This window comes from Phocoena sinus, chromosome 1 (genome assembly GCF_008692025.1).
Source record: "Phocoena sinus isolate mPhoSin1 chromosome 1, mPhoSin1.pri, whole genome shotgun sequence".
NCBI lineage: Eukaryota > Metazoa > Chordata > Mammalia > Artiodactyla > Phocoenidae > Phocoena > Phocoena sinus.
In genome coordinates, this window is record NC_045763.1 from 17,934,612 (window position 1) to 17,954,942 (window position 20,331).

The window sequence follows — 20,331 nt, forward strand, 5'->3', positions numbered from 1 at the left end:
AGGTGATACCTCATTGTAGTTTTGATTTGCGTTTCTCTAATGATTAATGATGTTGAGCATCCTTTCATGTGTTTGTTGGCAATCTGTATATCTTCTTTGGAGAAATGTCTATTTAGGTCTTCTGCTCATTTTGGGATTGGATTGTTTGGGTTTTTTTGATATTGAGCTGCATGAGCTGCTTGTAAATTTTGGAGATTAATCCTTTGTCAGTTGCTTCATTTGCAAATATTTTCTCCTATTCTGAGGGTTGTCTTTTCATCTTGTTTATGGTTTCCTTTGCTGTGCAAAAGCTTTTAAGTTTCATTAGGTCCCATTTGTTTATCTTTGTTTTTATTTCCATTTCTCTAGGAGGTGGGTCAAAAAGGATCTTGCTGTGATTTATGTCATAGAGTGTTCTGCCTATGTTTTCCTCTAAGTGTTTTATAGTGTCTGGCCTTACATTTAGGTCTTTAAGCCATTTTGAGTTTATTTTTGTGTATGGTGTAAGGGATTGTTCTAATTTCATTCTTTTACATGTAGCTGTCCAGTTTTCCCAGCACCACTCATTGAAGAGGCTGTCTTTTCTCCATTGTATATTCTTGCCTCCTTTATCAAAAATAAGGTGACCATATGTGCATGGGTTTATCTCTGGGCTTTCTGTCCTGTTCCATTGATCTATATTTCTGTTTTTGTGCCAGTACCATACTGTCTTAATTACTGTAGCTTTGTAGTATAGTCTGAAGTCAGGGAGCCTGATGCCTCCAGCTCCATTTTTCTTTCTCAGGATTGCTTTGGCTATTTGGGGTCTTTTGTGTTTCCATACATATAAGGTTGATTTTTAAAAGACACAATGCTAGACCATATTCTTAGATTCAACAGACATAAAAGTACTGTCAATTTGCTATTAAAGTTTCTAAATGCTCACTAAATTTCTGTAAACTCTTCCTCTCCCATGGATAACAAACAGTTCGCCACCGGCTGTGGTTCACAGACCACACTTTGAGTAGAACGGCCCTATCCCACTTTGCCAACTCCTTAGTTCTTTAATAGACATCCCTGCAGCCTTACCTTGCAGAGCTAGGATGGAAAGCTGCCAGGCGAGAGAAGGGGAGGCTCTGAACAGGGGTCACTGGGTCTTGAATACTGGCTTGTGAGACAGCCGCATCACCCGGTACGTGTTGAGGCCTGGCACGTCGAAGCCTGGGGAAAGCCCGTGGTGGTCCAAAGGATAGAAGTTGACGAGCTGCCCGTGCTGGGCCTCGAGGGACAGCCAGGAGTCACCCAGCGGCAGTGCGCACGGAAACTCGCGGGCCACATACAGCTGGAAGACGCGGCCACGCAGGTGGCGCAGAGCCAACGTGCGGAACGCCGGGGGCACCAGCGCCTCCACGCGGGGCCCGAACTGGCGCAGGCGCAGCTCGCCCGCCGGCCCGGCGCGCACTTCGTAGAAAGTCAAATTGGCAAAAGTGAAGTAGCCAGCGAAGGGTCGTGCGCTGGGCGGCGGAGCCGGGCTGAGCACGGCCTCACGGAGGGCACTCTCCATAGCCGGCAGAAGCACATCGTAGACCTGAGCCACCAGGTCAGGCCCTGGCGGCCTCGGCCCGGCCAGGAGCAGCACGAGGCTCAGGCGCAGCGGCGGCACCAGGGAGAAGGTGGCAGCGTAGCCGTCCAGGTCACCGTCCTTGCGCACCACGCGGTAGCCCCGCTGCGCATGGAACTCCCACGGTGTGCCAGTCTCGTTGGCGAAGTAGGCGCCCGGGCAGGCCAGCAGCGGCGCCAGTAGTGTCTTAGCCGCGTCTGGCCGCAGAAGCCGCTGGGGCCTGCTGCCCAGGAGCACCATGGCCAGCTTGGCCAGGTCAGCGGTGGTCGAGTACATCTGGCCCGACGGGCGGTACCAGTCGAGATCGTATAGCGGCGCCGGCCGCCCGCTGCCATAAAAGCCAGCTGCCAAGCGGGCACGCACAGGAGGTGTCAGATCGAAGCCTGTGTCTTCCATCCCCAGCGGTTCCAGCACGTTCTCCAAGATCCAGTGCTGGTAGTCACCCTGGGCGGTGTGGGCTGCCAGGACATGGGCCAGAAGCGAGAAGGCCAGCGTGCTGTAATGGCATCTGGAAGAGGAGGGGTGGAAGCTAGGATGCAGCCTCGGATGGACATCTCCAGGCCCTAAATAAACCCTTCCCACCTGCTCAGACTGTCTGCAAAGCCATCAGAGTTTCTGATGGCTTCTCTGTTCAGTGGCTGGCTACACCAGCTATCCACTCCCTATCTCATCAGCATCCCATTTATTTCCAGCGCTTGGCAAAGTCTGTATTTATCTTGTTTATCTGTTCACTGATAAGAATGTTCACTGTTCACTCAGAAGAATGCAAACTCCACGAGGAGGGACCTGGTTGGATTCGTTTGCTTGCTATATCTCATTTTAACAGATTCCAAGCGCAGAGTAAGTGTTCAATAAATGTTGAGTTGATTAATGGGAAAAACATGAGATTCAAACAGGACTGGATCTGGGCCCAGCTCCCTGCTGCCTTGCTCTGCCATCACTCTATGGTCCTCAGACCCCCCAGCTGTGGAACAGGGGTTGTCATCAGTGATCTGCGAGGTCTTTCCTGGCTCTGACCACCTAGGATGAGGTGACATAGGTTCTCTCCCAGGAGGGGTATGTCACCTTGTGAGGTTCCTAACATTGGTAGGGCATCAGGGCTCACTCCTTACCTGGTTCCTGGGTCTGCCACCAGCACATCATCCTTGAGCAGGTTCAGGGCCTCCTGGGTGCTGCCCCTCCACAGCAGCGAAGTGGAACGGAGCCTTCGGGGCAGCCCTAGGGAGGAGCAGTGGTCAGACCTGCTGGGTCAGCTGATGGTGGGATGATGGGCCCCTGGCTGTACCCCCTCCCCTACCTTCCATGAGTTGAGAGATAACAACAAAATCACCTTTAAAAAAAAAGCTCTGGCATAGACTCTAATCCTGCCTGTGTTTCATTGGGCAAGCCATTTAACCTCTCTGAGCCAGAGTCCCCTCATCTGTAACATGAGGGAAATAATTGCTATGTCATATGGCCGGTGTGAGGATTTGGTGAAATCAAATGCTTAGCATGGTTCCTGGTCATAGTAATTGCTCAAAAAATAATTGTTATCATCAACCATAGATATTTGATTCCATAAAATTCTTGCGGTCACTGCCGCAATAGGTTTTGTGGAACTGGCTGCTCCGGCCACTTGGAATGTTCTGTTTATTGGATGTGACAGGATCACAGGATTAGGATCCTCCCCACCCATTCACTCAACAATAGTGTTCAAGCATCTCTTTCGTGCCAAAGACTGTTCTGCGTACTGGAATTCAGTAGTGAACAAAACAGAGTCCCTGCCCGTGTGGAGTCTGCATTCTAGCAGAGGAGACAGACAAGAAGCAAATAAATATGCATGCTGTGGAGGGAAATAATTCCATGTATGAAAGGAGGGATTGTTATTTTATACAGAGTGGTCAGAGAAAGGCCTCACAGGGTAGGTGACCCTTGAGCAGGTGAGAACTCGAGGAGGTGAGGGAGAGAGCCACATAGCTCTGTGAGGAAAAGAATGTCTCAAGCAGAGGAAAGAGCAGGTGCAAAGGCCCTGAGGCAGGAGTCTGTTGGCATGTTTGAGGATCAGCAGGAAAGAGCCAGTGTGGCTGGCAAGGACTGAGAAAAGGGGAGACTTTGGAGGTGAGAGATATTGGGGTGCAGGCACCAGATCCTGTAGGGTGCTATAGGCTACTGCAAGGACTTGGCCTTTTCTCTGATTGGGATGGGGCCACTGTAGGGCTTTGAGCAGAGGAGCGATGTGATCTGACATATATCAGGGTTGCTCTGGCTGCTTTGTGAAAACAGACTTTGGGGGGCAATGGCAGACACCGGGAAGCCTGTAAGGAGACTTGCAAAAATCCATGTCTAAATGCTGGTGGATTGGATGAGTGAGGAGTGGTTGGATTCTGGACATATTTTGATAATGGAGCCAACAGAATTTGCTACTGGAGGGGATGTGCAGGGTGTGGGAATGAGAGAAATCAGGGATAACTAACTCCAGGCTCTTGGCTTGAGCAGCTGGGGGATGGAGTCACAAGTCCTGGGTTTAAATTCTGACTCTAACACTTCTTGCTGTGTGGCCCAAACCATATGCTTTACCTCTCTGAGCCTCTACTTGCTCACCTTGAAGTGGGCTGAAGCACCTGCAGTGGTTTCCCTGTGAGGTGTTACAAAACTTAACTAAGAATGGATGAAAAGCTCCAAGAATGGGAGAAAGCTCTAGATTAGGGTGAAGGTCAATCATAAAAGATACTGGGGGGGTTCCCTGGTGGTGCAGTGGTTGAGAGTCTGCCTGCCAATGCAGGGGACACGGGTTCGAGCCCTGGTCCGGGAAGATCCCACATGGTGCAGAGCAACTAAGCCCGTGAGCCACAACTACTGAGCCTGCGTGTCTGGAGCCTGTGCTCCGCAAACAAGAGAGGCTGCGACAGTGAGAGGCCCGGGCACCACGATGAAGAGTGGCCCCCGCTCTCCGCAACTAGAGAAAGCCCTCGCACAGAAACGAAGACCCAACACAGCCAAAAATAAATAAATAAATTTATTTTAAAAAAATACTGGGAACGTATAACAGAGTCATTCAGGCAGCTGTATGCTCAATTGGTGGGCTTTGGGACACGTAGGGTGGGCTTTTTTGTTTGTTTGGGCGGGGGTTGCATTTTTCTTAATTTATTTTAATTTATTTTTGGCTGCATTGGGTCTTCGTTGCTGCATGCAGGCTTTCTCTAGTTGCGGCGAGCAGGGACTACTCTTCGTTGCGGTCATGGGCTTCTCATGGTGGTGGCTTCCTCTTGTTGCAGAGCATGGGCTCTCGGCGCACAGGCTCAGTAGTTGTGGCATGTGGGCTCAGTAGTTGTGACTCGTGGGCTCAGTAGTTGTGACTCGTGGGCTTAGTTGCTCCTCAGCATGTGGGATCTTCCCAGACCAGGGCTCGAACCTGTGTCCCCTGCACTGGCGAGCGGATTCTTAACCACTGCGCCACCAGGGAAGCCCGTGTAGGGTGTTTTTAAACTGACCACAACCACAAGACCCCTGTGCTGGGTCCCTTGGGTACAGATGAAGAAGAATCCACAGTGTACCCCTAGAGGGAGCCCTGGGGTCAGGTTATAAACAGGAGTGTATTTAATAGGAGGCTCATGGAGCAAAAGCTTCAGAGCCTCTCACCTGTATGACCCCTTCCAAGGCTTGTATCCAAGTTTGAATTTATAATATTGTATTTTTAAAGAGGACCCCCAAATTATATCTACATCAGGCCTCCATAAACCTAGGTCTACCCTTGGCTGTAACAACCAGAGCTACGTTGACAAGTACCTGCTGTGTGCCAGGTACTCTGCTAAGTGCTTGACATTCATTAGCACATTTAATACAGCAAAATAGCATGAACCAGTCTTTTTACAGAGGAGTAAAACAAGGCTCAGAGAGGTTACGTGACTTACCCAAGATCACACAGCTGGAATTAATTTCAGTGCTCATGCCCTTGGCCACTAAGCCACCCTCCCCCAAGGCTCTGATCCTGTCCTGCCTGGATGACTTCAGGAGGTTCCCTTATCTGGCAGAGCCTCAGGTTCACCATCTGCTAATGGGAGTGCTAACCAGCCATGTCCACAGACTGAGACCTCAGGCCTGGATGCACTTTGTAAAATGATGAAATAGTAGGCACTTATGGTGGATTCCTACCATCTAGCGTTGACGGGTTGGTGACTGCAAATATGAACAATAGAAGGCATTTTGGGGTGGTGCAGCTGGTGCCTGCCTTCTCCTCCTTGGCTGGGTCAGTCACCATGCAGCACAGCCCCCCTCCCACCCGTTCCTGCCCAATTCCTGTTCACTGGCTTTGTCTTCCAGTATACCAGCCTGCCCTTGCCCTTCCACCATGTAGATTTCATCTTGGCTTGTTAGCACATCTTTTATTATCATCATTATTATTATATAATTTGTTTTTAATAAGTAATTCATTTACATGATTCAAAAGTCCAAAGACACCAAAGGGTATACAATGAAAAATTTTCCTCCCACTCTTCTCCGCGGCCACCAAGTTCCCCTCCCTGGAGGCAGCCCAGTGATTCAATCCCTTTCCCTTCCAAAAATATGTGATACACATTTTTATATATATACACACACACGTAATATATGTGTATATAAATATATATGTTATATAACAGATACATTACAAATGGATTATACATATACATTCATATACATATATACATTATATGTGTATATATTATTTATTCATATGGTAGCTACAATATATGCTGTTATGAGCTTTTTTACCCACTTAAGATTGTATGTGCATCTCAGTACACAAGGAACGTTATTACCCATTTTTTAGGGCTACAATAGTATCTGATTATACACAGTATAATCATAATAATTATAATATATACACAGTATAATCATAATAATTATAATATATAATCTGATATACACAGTATAACTGTGTCATAGTTTATTTAGTTACTCCCCTATTTATATTTAGGTTGTTTCAATCTTTTTTTTTTCACTATCACAAACAGTGCTGTAGTGAATAACTGTGTACATACCTCATACCGCACATGTGTGAATACATCTGTAAGAGAATTAACTAAAAGTGTAATTTCTGAGTCAAAGGATATATACATTTTTGTGACAGGTATTACCAATTGCCCTCTGCACAGGTTGCACCAATTTTTTTTTCTTTATTTCGGCCGTGCAGCGCAGCACGTGGGATCCTAGTTCCCCTACCAGGGATCAAACCTGTGCCCCCTGCAGTGGAAGCACAGCGTCTTAGCCACTGGACCGCCAGGGAAGTCCCAAGTTGCACCAATTTAAATTTCCACCACTGATGTATAAGAGGGCCTGTTTCACCATAACTTCACCAACTCAGTACACCCACCATTATGGCCTTTACCAATCTGATAAGAGGAAAATGTCTGTCAGGAGATTTAATTTGCATTTATTTTGTTATGAATGAGGTTGAGCATCTTTTAATATTTTGTAATATTCTTAAGAGCCATTTATATTCCTTTTCTGTGAACTGTCTGTTCCGTTCCTATCCTTTACCCATTTTTCTGTTGGGTTCTTGGTCTTTGTAATGGTTTATATATTAAGGGAAATTAACGTATAATTGTAGAATATATATTATATTCAAATAATATATAAAATATATAATTTGTAGAATTGTCAACAAATATTCACTTGTTGACTTGTTCTTGATCTGATAAGCAGATCTTGACCTGTCAGCTTGCTTTTGACCTTCCAACAGTTTGTCCACTTGACCTAAATTCCCAGGTTTTACCTCAGCATTTTTTTTTTTTTTTTTTTTGCAGTACGCGGGCCTCTCACTGTTGTGGCCTCTCCTGTTGCGGAGCACAGGCTCCGAACGTGCAGGCTCAGCGGCCACAGCTCATGGGCCCAGCTGCTCCGTGGCATGTGGGATCTTCCCAGACTGGGGCACAAACCCGTGTCCCCTGAATCGGCAGGCGGACTCTCAACCACTGCACCACCAGGGAAGCCCCACCTCAGCTTTTAACTCACCCAATCTTTCTACCCCTGACCCACCACCCAGGAAGGATGAGAGGGAGCTATGGCCAGTTCAGGAAGCAGAGCAGAGAGTGGGCCCAGCCTGGCTGGATGAGAACCTGCTCCTTGGTTCCCCTACCTGAAATGGTTTGGGCTGAGCTACATTAAGTTCAGAGCCACTTACCTGAGAGCTGGCTGGCCATCCTTCGGAGGGTGACGGGTGAAGGCCTTGGGGCTGGGCCCACCTCCTCCAGACCATCCATCAAGCTCTTTTGTTCGGGCGCTGATGCCATGCCCAGTGGGTTGTTAATGGTGAAGGTGCTGGCGTACCGCTCCAGAGGGTCATCTAGAGAGGCCACGATGCCCTCCTCCCACAGGCGATACAGCATCAGCACGGGAAAGATCTTGGAGATGCTGGAGATCCTGGACAATGTGGGGGGCACAAGGGTGCAGAGGGTATCCTGTGGGCTTCACAACCCACCTCCACCCTGCACCCCCCAGCCTCCAACTTTCTAGTATAATTAGGAAAGCACTGAGTCCACCCTTATTCAGCATCTCAGACAGAAATCCACCAGCCTCTGTAGAATGCCTTTGGGATGCTTGAGAACTTACCAGGGGAAGTGGGGCTGGGCCAGATGGACACTCTCGAGCACCTCCCCCATGCCAGGCCCTTCACCAGGCACTTCCCTCTCTGGGACAGACCTGGGTTGGGATCCTATCTCTGCCTCTCACCAGCTTAGTTGCCTTGGGCAAGTGCTAGACCTTTCTGAGATTCAGTTTCATTGTCTGTTTTATGGGTTGTAGAAAGGATCGAACAAGATTGTGCTGGCAAAGTGCTTGGCAACACACCTGGAAGGTAGTAAGTGCTCAATAAGTGATAAATATAGCTGTTGCCCTGAGCCTGGCACATAGCAGGTGCAGTGTGAGTGGAAGCCCTGCAATCCTCACAGCATCTCAGGGAGCAAATGTGTTCACTTGGCACTGTGAGCTTTGAGGAGCCTACAGGCAGCACCCAGGAGGGGAGACTCTGGGTGTGCAGCAGTTTGTCCCAAGTTGCTTCCATCTGGGCCACTGCTGCCAAATGGCAGAGACCCAGGTCGAGGGCCCAGGAACTGGTTGCGGTTCTTTAGTGTCACGTGGAAGGGGCGTGGGGTGGGACATAAGGGCGCCTTTTCTAGTTTGGGAGGCATTAGGATAAGGGCTCTCCAGAAGGGATTCCTTCCTGACTTGTTACCACTGTGGTGTGATGTTAGGCACTCACTGGTCCTCTCTGGACCTCAGTCTCCTCATCTATAAAATTGCCAAGACTTAATAAAGGGCCCTGGCAGCTAAGACCCCCAGTCATGATTCTCTTGAGTCCCCCTACCTCCTAGGTCCCCCTTGTCCTACCACCCTTTGCCCCCTCCACAAGACCCTGGTGGTCCCCCAGCTGACCGGTACATGGTGTACTCATTGGGGGGCCCAGAAGCCGGGTCTGAACCATTCTTCCTCCCGAAGTTCCCGGTCCAGAGCACAGTGTCGTTGTGGATGACAACTGCAGACATAGCAGCCAGGCCTGGGGCAGACAGTGCCTGCCGCAGGAGCCTGTCCACCTTGGAAGAGAAGAGCGGGTGCCTCAGAGTACAGGTGCAGAGACAGGCCCCTCTCCCCACCCACAGGCCCCATGTGGTTCTGTACACTGTGCCATTCACATACCACACCTTGTACACAGCACCCCCTGCCTGACTCCCCTCCACTCTCTCCCCCTAGTGGCTGGAAGGGAGCCCAGTGAGCCTCCAGACCTTGGGTTCTCAGACCGTGTCCCATGGGGTAGGGACCCCACCCAGCTGCAATCAGAGCAGATCCCCTGGAAACTGTTTTGTATGTAAGTTTTCCTCATAAGACCTTTGTCCAAAGAAACATTTCCTTGGAAATACGTAAGAGGAGGGAGGGGTTAAAACCCCTGATCTAATCAAACCTGTGTCTGATGCCCTAAAAAACCTCCAACAGGCTGAGTCTGACCCCCTAGTGTTGGAGAATTCAGTATATATAGAGGGCCCCTAACACTGTCTTTGAACATTTATTGAAAATACCTCATTATTTTCAGTTATGTAGTATAATGATGGTGATTAACAGCTAACATTTACTGGACATTTACAACATGCCAGACACAGTATAAAATGATTTTCATACATTGTTACACTTAATCCTCATAAGTCATTGCTGATTTCTCCCCCTTTTACAGGTGAGAAAATTTGAGATATGAAGTGACTTGCCCCGGTGGTTAATGGCTAGTGGAATCAGGATTAGAACCCTATGCTAACTCCAGCACCTCCTTGCCAAGAGATTTTACATTCCCTGAATTGAGCTCAGTCTACCTGTAGTTTCCACCCCTGCACTAACTTTGCCTCTCTGAGCCTCAGTTTCCTCCTCTTTAGCTAGGGATTCATGAGGTGGTAACATAGAGAAGATAGCACAGTGTGTGGCATGTACCAGGTGCTCACTAGAAGGCTGCTATGGTTATTATTGTTGCTTTATTTTTTTTTAATTACTCTGACCCCTGGGAGCCAAATAGCGCGCTTCTGCTCTCTCTCCTTCACAAAAGCTTTTTGTGTATTTGCAGGCAGGGATTGTGTCTCTCTGCACTGGCCCACGCCTGCTCTTATGTGGACACATCACCCTCCTTCCCTTCAGCTGTTCCTCGGATGAAGTTTCAAACCATCTCCCACCACCACCACCAGGCTGCTGCACATACACTTCTGATCTGTGTGTCTCCTAAGGTGAGTGACCCAAGTGGGTAGGGTCTGAATGGCAGAATGGCACAGACAAGAGCTGGCTGACAGCCCCCTCTAGTGTTAAGCCATTCTGCAATGGTAAAAGTTGTGTTGTGGGGTCTTTAATCATCTTTCAGTGGCCTCTGTGATCCTCTCCTATCTCATCTTTCTCCACCCCCACTTAATGGCCCCACCAGACTGAATATCCTCTCTGTATATGCCTCATACTGACTCTGCTGCCTCTGGGCCTTTGCACACGCTGTTCCCTCTATCTAAAGCACACCTCTCACACCCCCAAGCTCCCTCATTATACACACACATATCCTCTGGGTATCTACTCCTTGTTCACCTCTCAGTTTAGACACCACTTCCTCCAGAAGCCTTCCCTGACCCCCAGTCCAGTTCCTTTGTGTCACCATGTACCCTAAACTTTCTCTATCCTCACTCTTACCCCTGTGTTATAAATATTTACTATCTTGACTGTTCCAAGACTAGTAGCTTCTTGAGAGCAGGACAGTATCTTCTTCTGCCATATCCCTGGTGTGTAGCGCAGAGTAAGTGCTCAAGAATTATATGTTGGGGGGCATGCCTGGTGATCCAGTGGCTCAGACTCTGCACTCCCAATGCAGGGGGCCTGGGTTCAATCACTGGTCAGGGAACTAGATCCCACAAGCTGCAACTAAAGATCTTGCTACAGCGAAGATCCCGTGTGCCACAACTAAGACCCAGTGCAGCCAAATAAATAAATTAATTTTTAAAAAAAGAATTATATGTTGAATGAATGAATGAATGCCACTACCAGCTCAGAGGATATGCCCTCCCCTTCATCAATCGGGCCTAGCCCACACAGCCAGTTCTCTCCTGGCTCATCACTGACCTTTTTCAGGGCCTCCTTCAACACGGGGAGGGGGTGGGCCAGGGGCACAGGCTCAGGGTGCTGGGGACACATCCTCACGGGGGCAGAAGTCACCTCTGGTCCCAAGGAGCCTGGAGGGAACATCACATGGTGAGTGGAGGACAGAGATCAGGTTAGTAGTCTAGGGGCCATTGCCCACTGGGTTTTCTCTCACTTCTGGGTGATCTCAGGAGGCAGTGGAAGGTTTAGAGAAGAGTGGTTCTTGTACTCTTGGGGGGTTCTCATACCCTTACCACCCCACACTGTCCTTAGAGGATGCAGGGAGGTCTGGAGGCCGTTGTGATGGTCTCACAGCCTGAATCCTGCCCTGCCAAGGTCCACACCTTCCCCCTGCGTTTCCAAGAAAGCCACACACCTGGACAAAAGTAGGATGGGACTCAAACCCTAACGCCCGGATGCACAGCTCTGGGGATGAAATGAGTTGTTCCTGGTGGTTTAAGCCTGAAGCCTAAGTGGGGTCCTGAGTCCACTTCTCCACCCAAATATATAATCAGAACTGGAGAAAGGGGGACGGTAGAGATGTGGCTGAGCCTGCCCCACAGAGCTGGAACTTGTCTAAGTCTGCTGACCACATGGAGGGAGGAAGCTCGTCATGCGAAGAGAGAAGGGCTACCAACAGGCGCCTGTGGCCTGATTGGTGTCTCGAAGGCCAAGCAGCAGGTAGTGAGTGTAGGACTGTGCTGTCTCCTCCTGGGCATGCTCTGCCCTTTGCCCCTGGCTGCCCATGGCTGGTATCTTGTGGTGAGGTTGTGCCAGCTGGGAGGGCTGGCCCTAGGGCATGAGCCTGGCGTTACCAGCAGTGGTGGTTCACTTGCTGAGCCTTGACCAGCCCAGGATGGAGAGACCAAGAAATGGCAGCTGCTGTCCATGGACACATGGACATGTTCCTCCCGGGGTCTTATATATAGCTGGGGCAGTGCCTTTAAAGGGAGGTAGGGCCTGAAGATCCCACCTCGGGGGCCCAAGGAAGAGCAAGGGAAACACTGTTTGCACTTTTGGGGGGACCCTGAGTTTTACCCCTGGAGTCGATGGCTTAGGGGACCCCCAGTGGTATTAGATCCTCAGTTACTCTAGAAGGGCATCGAGGCGCAGAGGGATCACATGACTGGCCCGAAGATGCACAGTTAGTGAGAGCTGGAGTCAGAATTGTCCTCCCTCCTGTCTCAGATCAGGAGTGGCGGCTCAAAGCCCCCAGGGACCTCCGGGGGTGGGGGGAAACTCAAGGGTGTTCCTGCACTCACCGGTCTTCAGCTTGGGGAGGTAATACTGCCACAGGAAGCAGCCAGTCATGAGCACAGAGAGCACAAAGAAGAAGCTGCAGGAAACCGGGAAGAGCCACTTCTGTTTCCCTTTCAGCAGGCTGAGCTGCCGGCCAGCCTGCAAGGGGAAGGACAAGGCACACCCCCAAGGGGGTCAGCAAGAGGGAGGAGAGAGGGACCCCTGCCCTGGCCCCTCCTATGCCTTAGGTTCACCCAGACATCAGGAGAGCCCACAGCTCGGGGTAAGTTTCACACCTGTAAAACCAAGGGCCTTCCCAGGATTGCCCCTTCAACAGCTCTGCCCCATATGTACCTCTGCACCTCTGTGCCTTTGCATAGCCTGTTCCCTCTGCTGGGTGTGCCCTCTCTCTCCTATGTACTTAGTGAAACATCTAAGACCCACTGAAATGCCACCTCCTCCATGAAGCCTTCCCCAACTCTCCTCACCCAAGTCCCCAACAGGGCACTAGGCACAAGCCTCCGTTGTGGTGCACATCCAGCTTTCTCTCTAACACAGTTGTTCTACAACGGTTAGCTGATCCACCTCACGGAGTGTGAGTTCTCCCAGGGAGGGGCCACTTCCTCACTCTCTGTCCTCCACGGCCTCTGGTTTATCCTGGTTGCTCGGTACATGTTGTGGAGGGAATGTGTGGGTCCTGAGAACACAGGACAAGGCTTCCCAGGAGACTCGCTTCGCCCCATGCCTCGCCACACACCCGCTTTCCCAAGCCTCCACCAACGGTGTGTTCTTGCAGCGGGCCTGCGTAAGGCTCCCAAGGTGTGGCTGGTGTCTCCCAGCTGTGGCTGGTCTCATCGCCACGCCCCCCATGTTTCTCTGCCAAGTGAGTATAAAAACCGTTGCAGTGAAAAGGGACCTGCCTGGAAAGCTCAAGAAAGGGTGGGGCTCAGAGAAATGGGGCCTTTTCCTCAGACAGGTGCGGGGGCTGAGCAAGTGTGGCTTGGGAGGTGGGCGAGGGCAGGAAGCAAGGAGCATAAGACGATGAGACCAAGGCCTGAAGTCCAAGAGAGGGAGGAGGAAGAGGCCGCGTGGGGAGGTGGCAAGGAATCTAAAGAGAAAGTGTGTGTGGCGACCTGGCCCCCAGGAAGAATGATGTATTCCCTCACAGCCAACTTAGAATCCTGGAAACACAGTACCACCTCCAGTTAGTGTCCCAGACACGGTGCTAAAAGCCTTTTAAGAGGCGTATCATGGCACCCTGTGAGGTAGGCTCCCTCAGTGCCCTGATGTTACAGATGAGGCTCAGAGAAGTTAAATGACTTGCCCAGGGTCACACAGCTAGTTGCAGAGCTAGCATTTGATCTCTGTCTCTGGCCTGCTCAACCAAAGTTCTGGAAGAGCCTTCACAGTCATTTGTTGAACTTTCTCATTTCCAGGTTGGCAAACTGAAGTTACAGGAAGGAAAGGACTTGTCTAAAAAATAATAAATATCATATGTTGAGTGCCAGCTTTAAGCCTGGCCCTGCACTATTCACTTAACAGGTATTATCTTACCACATTTCATAGTCTGTTCATGAAGTTGGTTTGGGAACTTTCATTTTAGAGGTGATAAAATGAGGCTCGCAGAGGTTAGGGGACTTGCTCAAGGTCACAGGGCACAGCAGTGGCAAAGCTGGGATTCAGATCCAATCTGCCTGACTCTCCACCTTTATGTCTTAATGTGTCTTACGTCTCTTTTGAACTATCTTCATTGCTGCTGTAACCTAAACTGTGATGTGAAAGGACTCTTCCCTGATCTCCCCTAATCCTTCTCTGTCCCTCCTAGAGGGCCTGCAGAATGAGAGAGCTGGGAAGGAATTCAAAACTCAGGACCCTTGTCCCAGGATTGAGGGCTCTGTTTCATTTATTCATCCTTTCAACAACTCTGTATTGAGCACCTACTAGGTGAGAGGCACTGTTCCAGGCCCTGGGGGCTCAGCAGTGTACCAGTATCAGAATTCCCGCCCTTGGGGAGCTAGCGTGCTGGTGTTTAAGGCCTAGCTCTCCTGGCCAGCCCAACTCTGCACAATCTCTCTGCTGTGCTCAGTGGCTGACCTGTGCTCGGGGTGTGGTGAGGATTTGCTGAGTGAGTGGGTGAGAGTAGTACAAATCATTGAAGAGTGAGAATCAGCCAGCTGCTGGAGAGCTGGGTCTCAAACTCAGGCCTCTGAAATGTTCAGTCACAGAAGATAACCTTGCAAAGCAAAACCCACATTCAAATCCAGGATACACCACCCTAAGACCCATAAAACCTTTGGCAACTCCCAGTTTCTTCATTTGTAAAGTAGGAAAGGTAATAACCTTGCAAAGTTGTTTTGAGACAAAAAACATAGCACCTGTGTGAGGGGTAATATTCTAAGGACTTTAATGTACATTATGCATATTAAATCATTTAACTCTCACAATATCCCATGAGACAGTATTATTATTACCACTAGTTTACAAGTGAGGGAGCTGAGTGTCACATATGCTAAGCCATTTACCCAAAACCACACAGTATTATGTGGCAGAACTGGACCTTGAACCCATACAGGGTGGCTCCGGAATCTGGCATCCTTAACCACTAGGCTATCTCTACTGACTCTGGTGAATGAGATGACATATGCTCACACAAAAATGTGTACTTGAATGTCCATAGCAACATTATCATAATAGCAAAAAAGTGGAAACAAACCAAATGTCTATCAAATGATGAATGGGTAATCAAAATATGATATATCCAATGGAATATCATTTGGCCATAAGAAGGAATGAAGTAGTACAACATGGATGAACCTTGAAAGCATGGTAAATCCAGCCACAAAAGGCCACATGTTATATGACTCCATTTATATTAAATGTCCAGAATAGACAAATCCATAGAGACAGAAAGTAAATTAGCGGTTGCCAGTGGCTGGAGGTGTAGGGGAATGGGGAGTGACTGCTAACGGGTAGTTTTCTTTTGGGGGGTAATGCAAATATTCTAAAATTGATTGTGGTGCTGGTTATACAACATTGTGAATATGCTAGAAACCACAGAATTCTACACAAAATTGGTGAATGTTATGGTATGTGAATTATATCACAATAATGATTTTTTATAATAGTACCTACTTGTATTCAGTTGCAGGGATTGAATGAGTTAATATTTATAAATCACTTAGGGCTTCCCTGGTGGCGCAGTGGTTGACAGTCTTCTTGCCATTGCAGGGGACACGGGTTCGTGCCCCGGTCCGGGAGGATCCCACATGCCGCGGAGCGGCTGCGTCCGTGAGCCATGGCCGCTGAGCCTGCGCGTCCGGAGCCTGTGCTCCACAACAGGAGAGGCCACAGCAGTGAGAGGCCCGCGTACCACACACACACACACAAAATATATATATATATATAAATCACTTAGAACAGTGGTGGGCACGTGGTAAACACTATATAATGCATTAGCTATAATTGAATGCCTACTATGTGCTAGGCACTGAGCCAGATATTAGAGATATACTGATAAACAGCGAAGAAAATGTTTCCTACCCTATTGGGGATTACACTTTTCGGAGGAGGTGGGTATTAACCAAATCTTGCATTCACTATTCTTTCCCTATCTCCCTTTCCAAGGGCTCCTCCTTCACCTCTGTCCTACAAACATAGTGTACCTGGCTCCCCTCCTCCTCTTTCCTCAGTACACACACAATCCCTAGGTGACAAATTACCTAATCAGAAGTGGAAGAGGGCCACCACTACAGATCCTACAGGAAAGTATAGTGAACAATGTTATGTCAATCCATTTGACAATTTAAATGACATGGACAAATTTCTTGAAAGACGTAATTTCCCCAGGTGATCTCATGCACAAGGATACCAGCCATGTGCTAATGATTACTGATTCTACAGCTTCTGCCCAGCTCTCTCCCCTGAGCTTGAGACTACCATTTTCAACTGCCTACCAAATATTTCTACCTGGAAGTCCCCACACCTCTGAAACCCAACATCCAGGGCAAAACTTGCTTATCTTCCCTCCTCCTCCTCCTCCTCTAATATTTTCAACATCACTTTATGGCACCTGCTTCCACCAAGTCACACAAGCTAGAAATTTCAGGGTCTTCCCTGGCCGCTCCTTGCCCCTCAATCCCCACCCCCAGCCATTCACCAAGCCCTGCCGGCCTGTTAAGTTTATGAAATATTTCAAGCATAGAGAAGAATATATGGAGAATATAATGAACACTTGAGCACCCACCATCCAACTTTGATTAAATCTTAACATTTTACCATATTTTCCTCATATTTAAAAAGTACTAGGGACTTCACTGGTGGTTCAATGATTAAGACTCTGTGCTCCCGATGCAGGGGGCCTGGGTTCGATCCCTGGTCAGGGAATTAGATCCTGCATGCCGCAACTAAAAAGCCCACATGCTGCAACCAAAGATCCTGCGTGCTGCAACCAAAAAAAGAAAAAAAAAATCCTGCGTGCCACAACTAAAGACCTGGTGCAGCCAAATAAATAATTTTTAAAAAAAATAAAAAATACTATGTTACTTATTGAGTCTGTTGTCTATTCATCCCATCCCATTAGAAAACAGGGACTTTTTTTGTTTTGTTCACTGTAGTATTCCCAGTGACTAGAACAGTCCCTGGAACATAGCAGTCCCTAATAAATATTTGTTAAATGAATGAACGCATGAAAATAAAACATTTTAGGTAGAGTTGAAGCCCTCTGTCCCCTTTGCAGATCTCAATCTTCTCCCCCTCTCCCCACATGTGACACCCATTCTGATCTTGGTGTTTATCATTATCAGGCATGTTTTTATTCCTTTACTATGTGTTTATGGATCCATAAGCAGCACATAGTATTGTTTTTCAGATTTTAAAACTTATATAAATGATATCTTACTGTATTATCCTCCTTCAACTTACTCTTTTTCCAATTTGATACATGTAGTTCTGGATTATCCATTTTAACTTCTATAGAGTATGCTGCTGTATGACTATAATTCGTAGTGTAATAGTTAGAGCATGGACTGTGGGGCCAGGCTGCCTTAAAGACGTGAGCATTTTATACATTTTAGTTGGGAGTGAAATATCTGGGTGGTAAGATAGAGCCATCTTCAGCTTAACCAGATACTATCCAGTTGCTCTCCAAAGTTGTTCCAATTTATACTTTCACCACCTGTGATTCTCATTGCTACGTTTAGTTTGCATTTTCTTGATTACTGATAAGGTGGTGAGTGTCTCCAGCGCCAAGACCTTGGCTTTGATGCCTGCAACACCCGGCACTCCACCTGGCTCTGGCAGGTTCTCAGGAAGTATGTTTTGAACTTTATGTTGTCCTGCAAGTGGAAAGACTTGGGTTCAAATCTCAGCCCTACCTTTCTGAGTCAGTTATAACTCTGGGCAAGTCCCTTCCCCTCTCTGAACCTCCACTTCTTTAACTGTTGGAGAGGGCTGGGTTATTTACAAAGGGTTTACTTTTACATCTGGAAACCTCATTTGACTTCAAAAGTATCTTCCAGCTCTAGAATTTAGGGTTCACATTAAAACCATTCTTTATTCATAATTTCTAAAGATTGGAAAAGTCCCTCAGCTGGTGAATGAATAGACAAACTATGGTACATCCATGCAATGGAATACTACTCAGCAGTGTAAAGGAACAAACTATTGATATGCGCAATCATGTGGATGAATCTTCAATACATTATGCTAAGTGAAAGAAGCCAGACTCAAAAGGCTACAGACTATAGGGACTTCCCTGGTGGTCCAGTGGCTAAGACTCTGCACGCCCAATGCAGGGGGCTCAGGTTAGGGAACTAGATCCCACTTGCACAACTAGAAATTCTCTTACTGAAACTGAAGATCCCACATGCCTCAACTAAAGATCCCGCATGCAGCAATGAATATCTGGCACGCCGCTACGAAGATCTGGCCCGCAGCAACGAAGATCCCATGTGCCGGAATTGAGACCCAGTGCAGCCAAATAGATAAACACATACATTTTGAAAACATTTTTTTTTAAAAAGGCTACAGACTATATAATTCCATTTTCGTAACACTCTGGACAAGGCAAAACTGCAAGGACAGAAAACAAATCAATGGCCACCCGGGAGTAGGGTGGTATAGACTACAACAGGGCAGAAGGGAATTTGGGAAGGTGATGAAACTGTTCTCTATCCTGATTGTGATGGTGGTTACAGGGCCATATGTATCTGTCAAAACACATGGAGCTGTACACCTAAAAGAGTGAATTTTAATGCATATAAACTGTACTTCAGGTTTTTTTAAATGAAGCCATTAAAGATCCCGAGAGCATTAGGTTGTCTCCACCTGGGTGTCAGAGGGGTGACACCAGACACAAGTCTGTGCCTCAGCCACAGGAGTGAATGGGGAGGCTCTCTGGCATTGCCGTGGGTTTGTGTGGGAGGGGAGTCGGAAGGTGCCCCTCTTAGAGCGTGAGCAAAGGACCACTGGGGCAAGCCCTGTGAGGGTGCCCTGGTCGAGGGCAGCCTGATCTCACTTAACAAGTACCTATGACACAGCATTATCCTCTCATTTTCAGGAACAGAATGAAATTCACAGATATTCGATGACTCGATGAGGTCATTGGCAGTGGATGATGGAGCTGGGATTCTAGCCCTGTCTATGCATGCCCCCACAACATGTGACTGGGTTCTCTGCATCCCCAATGCGCAGCCCTCCTCTGGGGCCCAGCCTCATCTCATGTCTGTCTCCAGTCTCAGAATTTATTCCAATAGACACAAAGGTGGGGTGAGTATTTAATGTCGAAGGTGCTCACCAGCTGCTCACATTGACACTTGCAGATGTCACTTGGCATCTCTCCCCTCTCTCTTCCCAGCTGGAAAACGCTGGCGGAGGGGTTGCTCAGGGAGATCCAGGCTCTCCCAAACCCCACCCATAACGCGGTTCACCCAGCTCCTTCCCCTGGTGGTCTGCAGCCCAGAAACCTTCACCTTTCTTCTCCCAACTGGCCACTCTGGGACAGCACTCCTTGTCCAGTCATTCATTCAGAATACAATCTCCAGGAGCTGGCTGTGTGCTGGGCACAGTGCTACGCCCTTTGGCTAACATCTGTCCCTCATGGAGCCGGCAGGATGGTGAAGAGGTCAGACACAAGGGCTCTGGGGCCTGAGACTTGATTCTGGCTCTGCCCTTATTAGCTGTGGACCAATGACTTCCCCTCTTTGAGTCTCAGTTTCCTTGTCTGTATAATGGGAATGGCCATCATTCCTACACCTCATAGAATTTAGATGAGGGTAAGTGAGAAAATGCATGCAAAGCCCTTTGAAACTAGCTGCTCACAGACTGGTATCTAGTGGGGTCATAATAATTTCTCTGGGAGAGAGATGTAAACAGATCATATCAGAGGGCTCTGGGGGCTCTGAGGTACCCATGAGCTCAGCCTCGGGGTGGGAGGGGGAGGAAAGCTTCATAGAACAGGTAGTTGGGGATGAGTTGGGGCACTCCAGTCAGGGCCCTTGAGACAGGAAGAAGAAGAGGATCTGTTTCTGGTTTGTTTTGAGAATTTGATGAGTTAATACACAGCAAACACTTGAAATGGTTCCTGGCCTGCGGTACAAACTCTAGAAACGTTAGTGATGACAATGAAGGTGATAGAGGGGTGATTTATGATTTAGGTCAATGCTTGAAGCAAGCCTTTGTGGGGCTATGCCTCACCTGGGTCTTCCTTCTCTCCATGGTGTGGAAGATTCCAGCCCCTTGAGGAGTCAGCTCTATAGCCCAGGAGACCCTGTAAACAAGAAACTGAGTCAGTGGAGAGAAGGCAAAGAGAGGTCCTGGAGGCTGGAAAAGAGAAGAGGGGGCTGGAGAAATGCAAGAAGACAAGGATGGGGGATTTGCACCCAGAAGTCCTCGCTGTTTCCCAGACACTAATG

General features: G+C 48.4%; 1 protein-coding gene across 1 annotated transcript; it reads right to left on the minus strand.

The window, feature by feature from the left end:
• Window positions 1-1,105: 1,105 nt before the first annotated feature.
• On the minus strand, window positions 1,106-20,233 carry LACTBL1 (lactamase beta like 1). The gene is made up of 7 exons (XM_032613905.1): window positions 20,114-20,233; window positions 12,445-12,580; window positions 11,165-11,274; window positions 8,969-9,126; window positions 7,719-7,957; window positions 2,692-2,797; window positions 1,106-2,087 (listed from the first exon to the last, which is right to left on the minus strand). The coding sequence occupies exons 1-7, from the start codon at window positions 20,132-20,134 to the stop codon at window positions 1,106-1,108; spliced, it is 1,752 nt and encodes a 583-aa protein (XP_032469796.1). The 5' UTR covers window positions 20,135-20,233.
• Window positions 20,234-20,331: the final 98 nt, after the last annotated feature.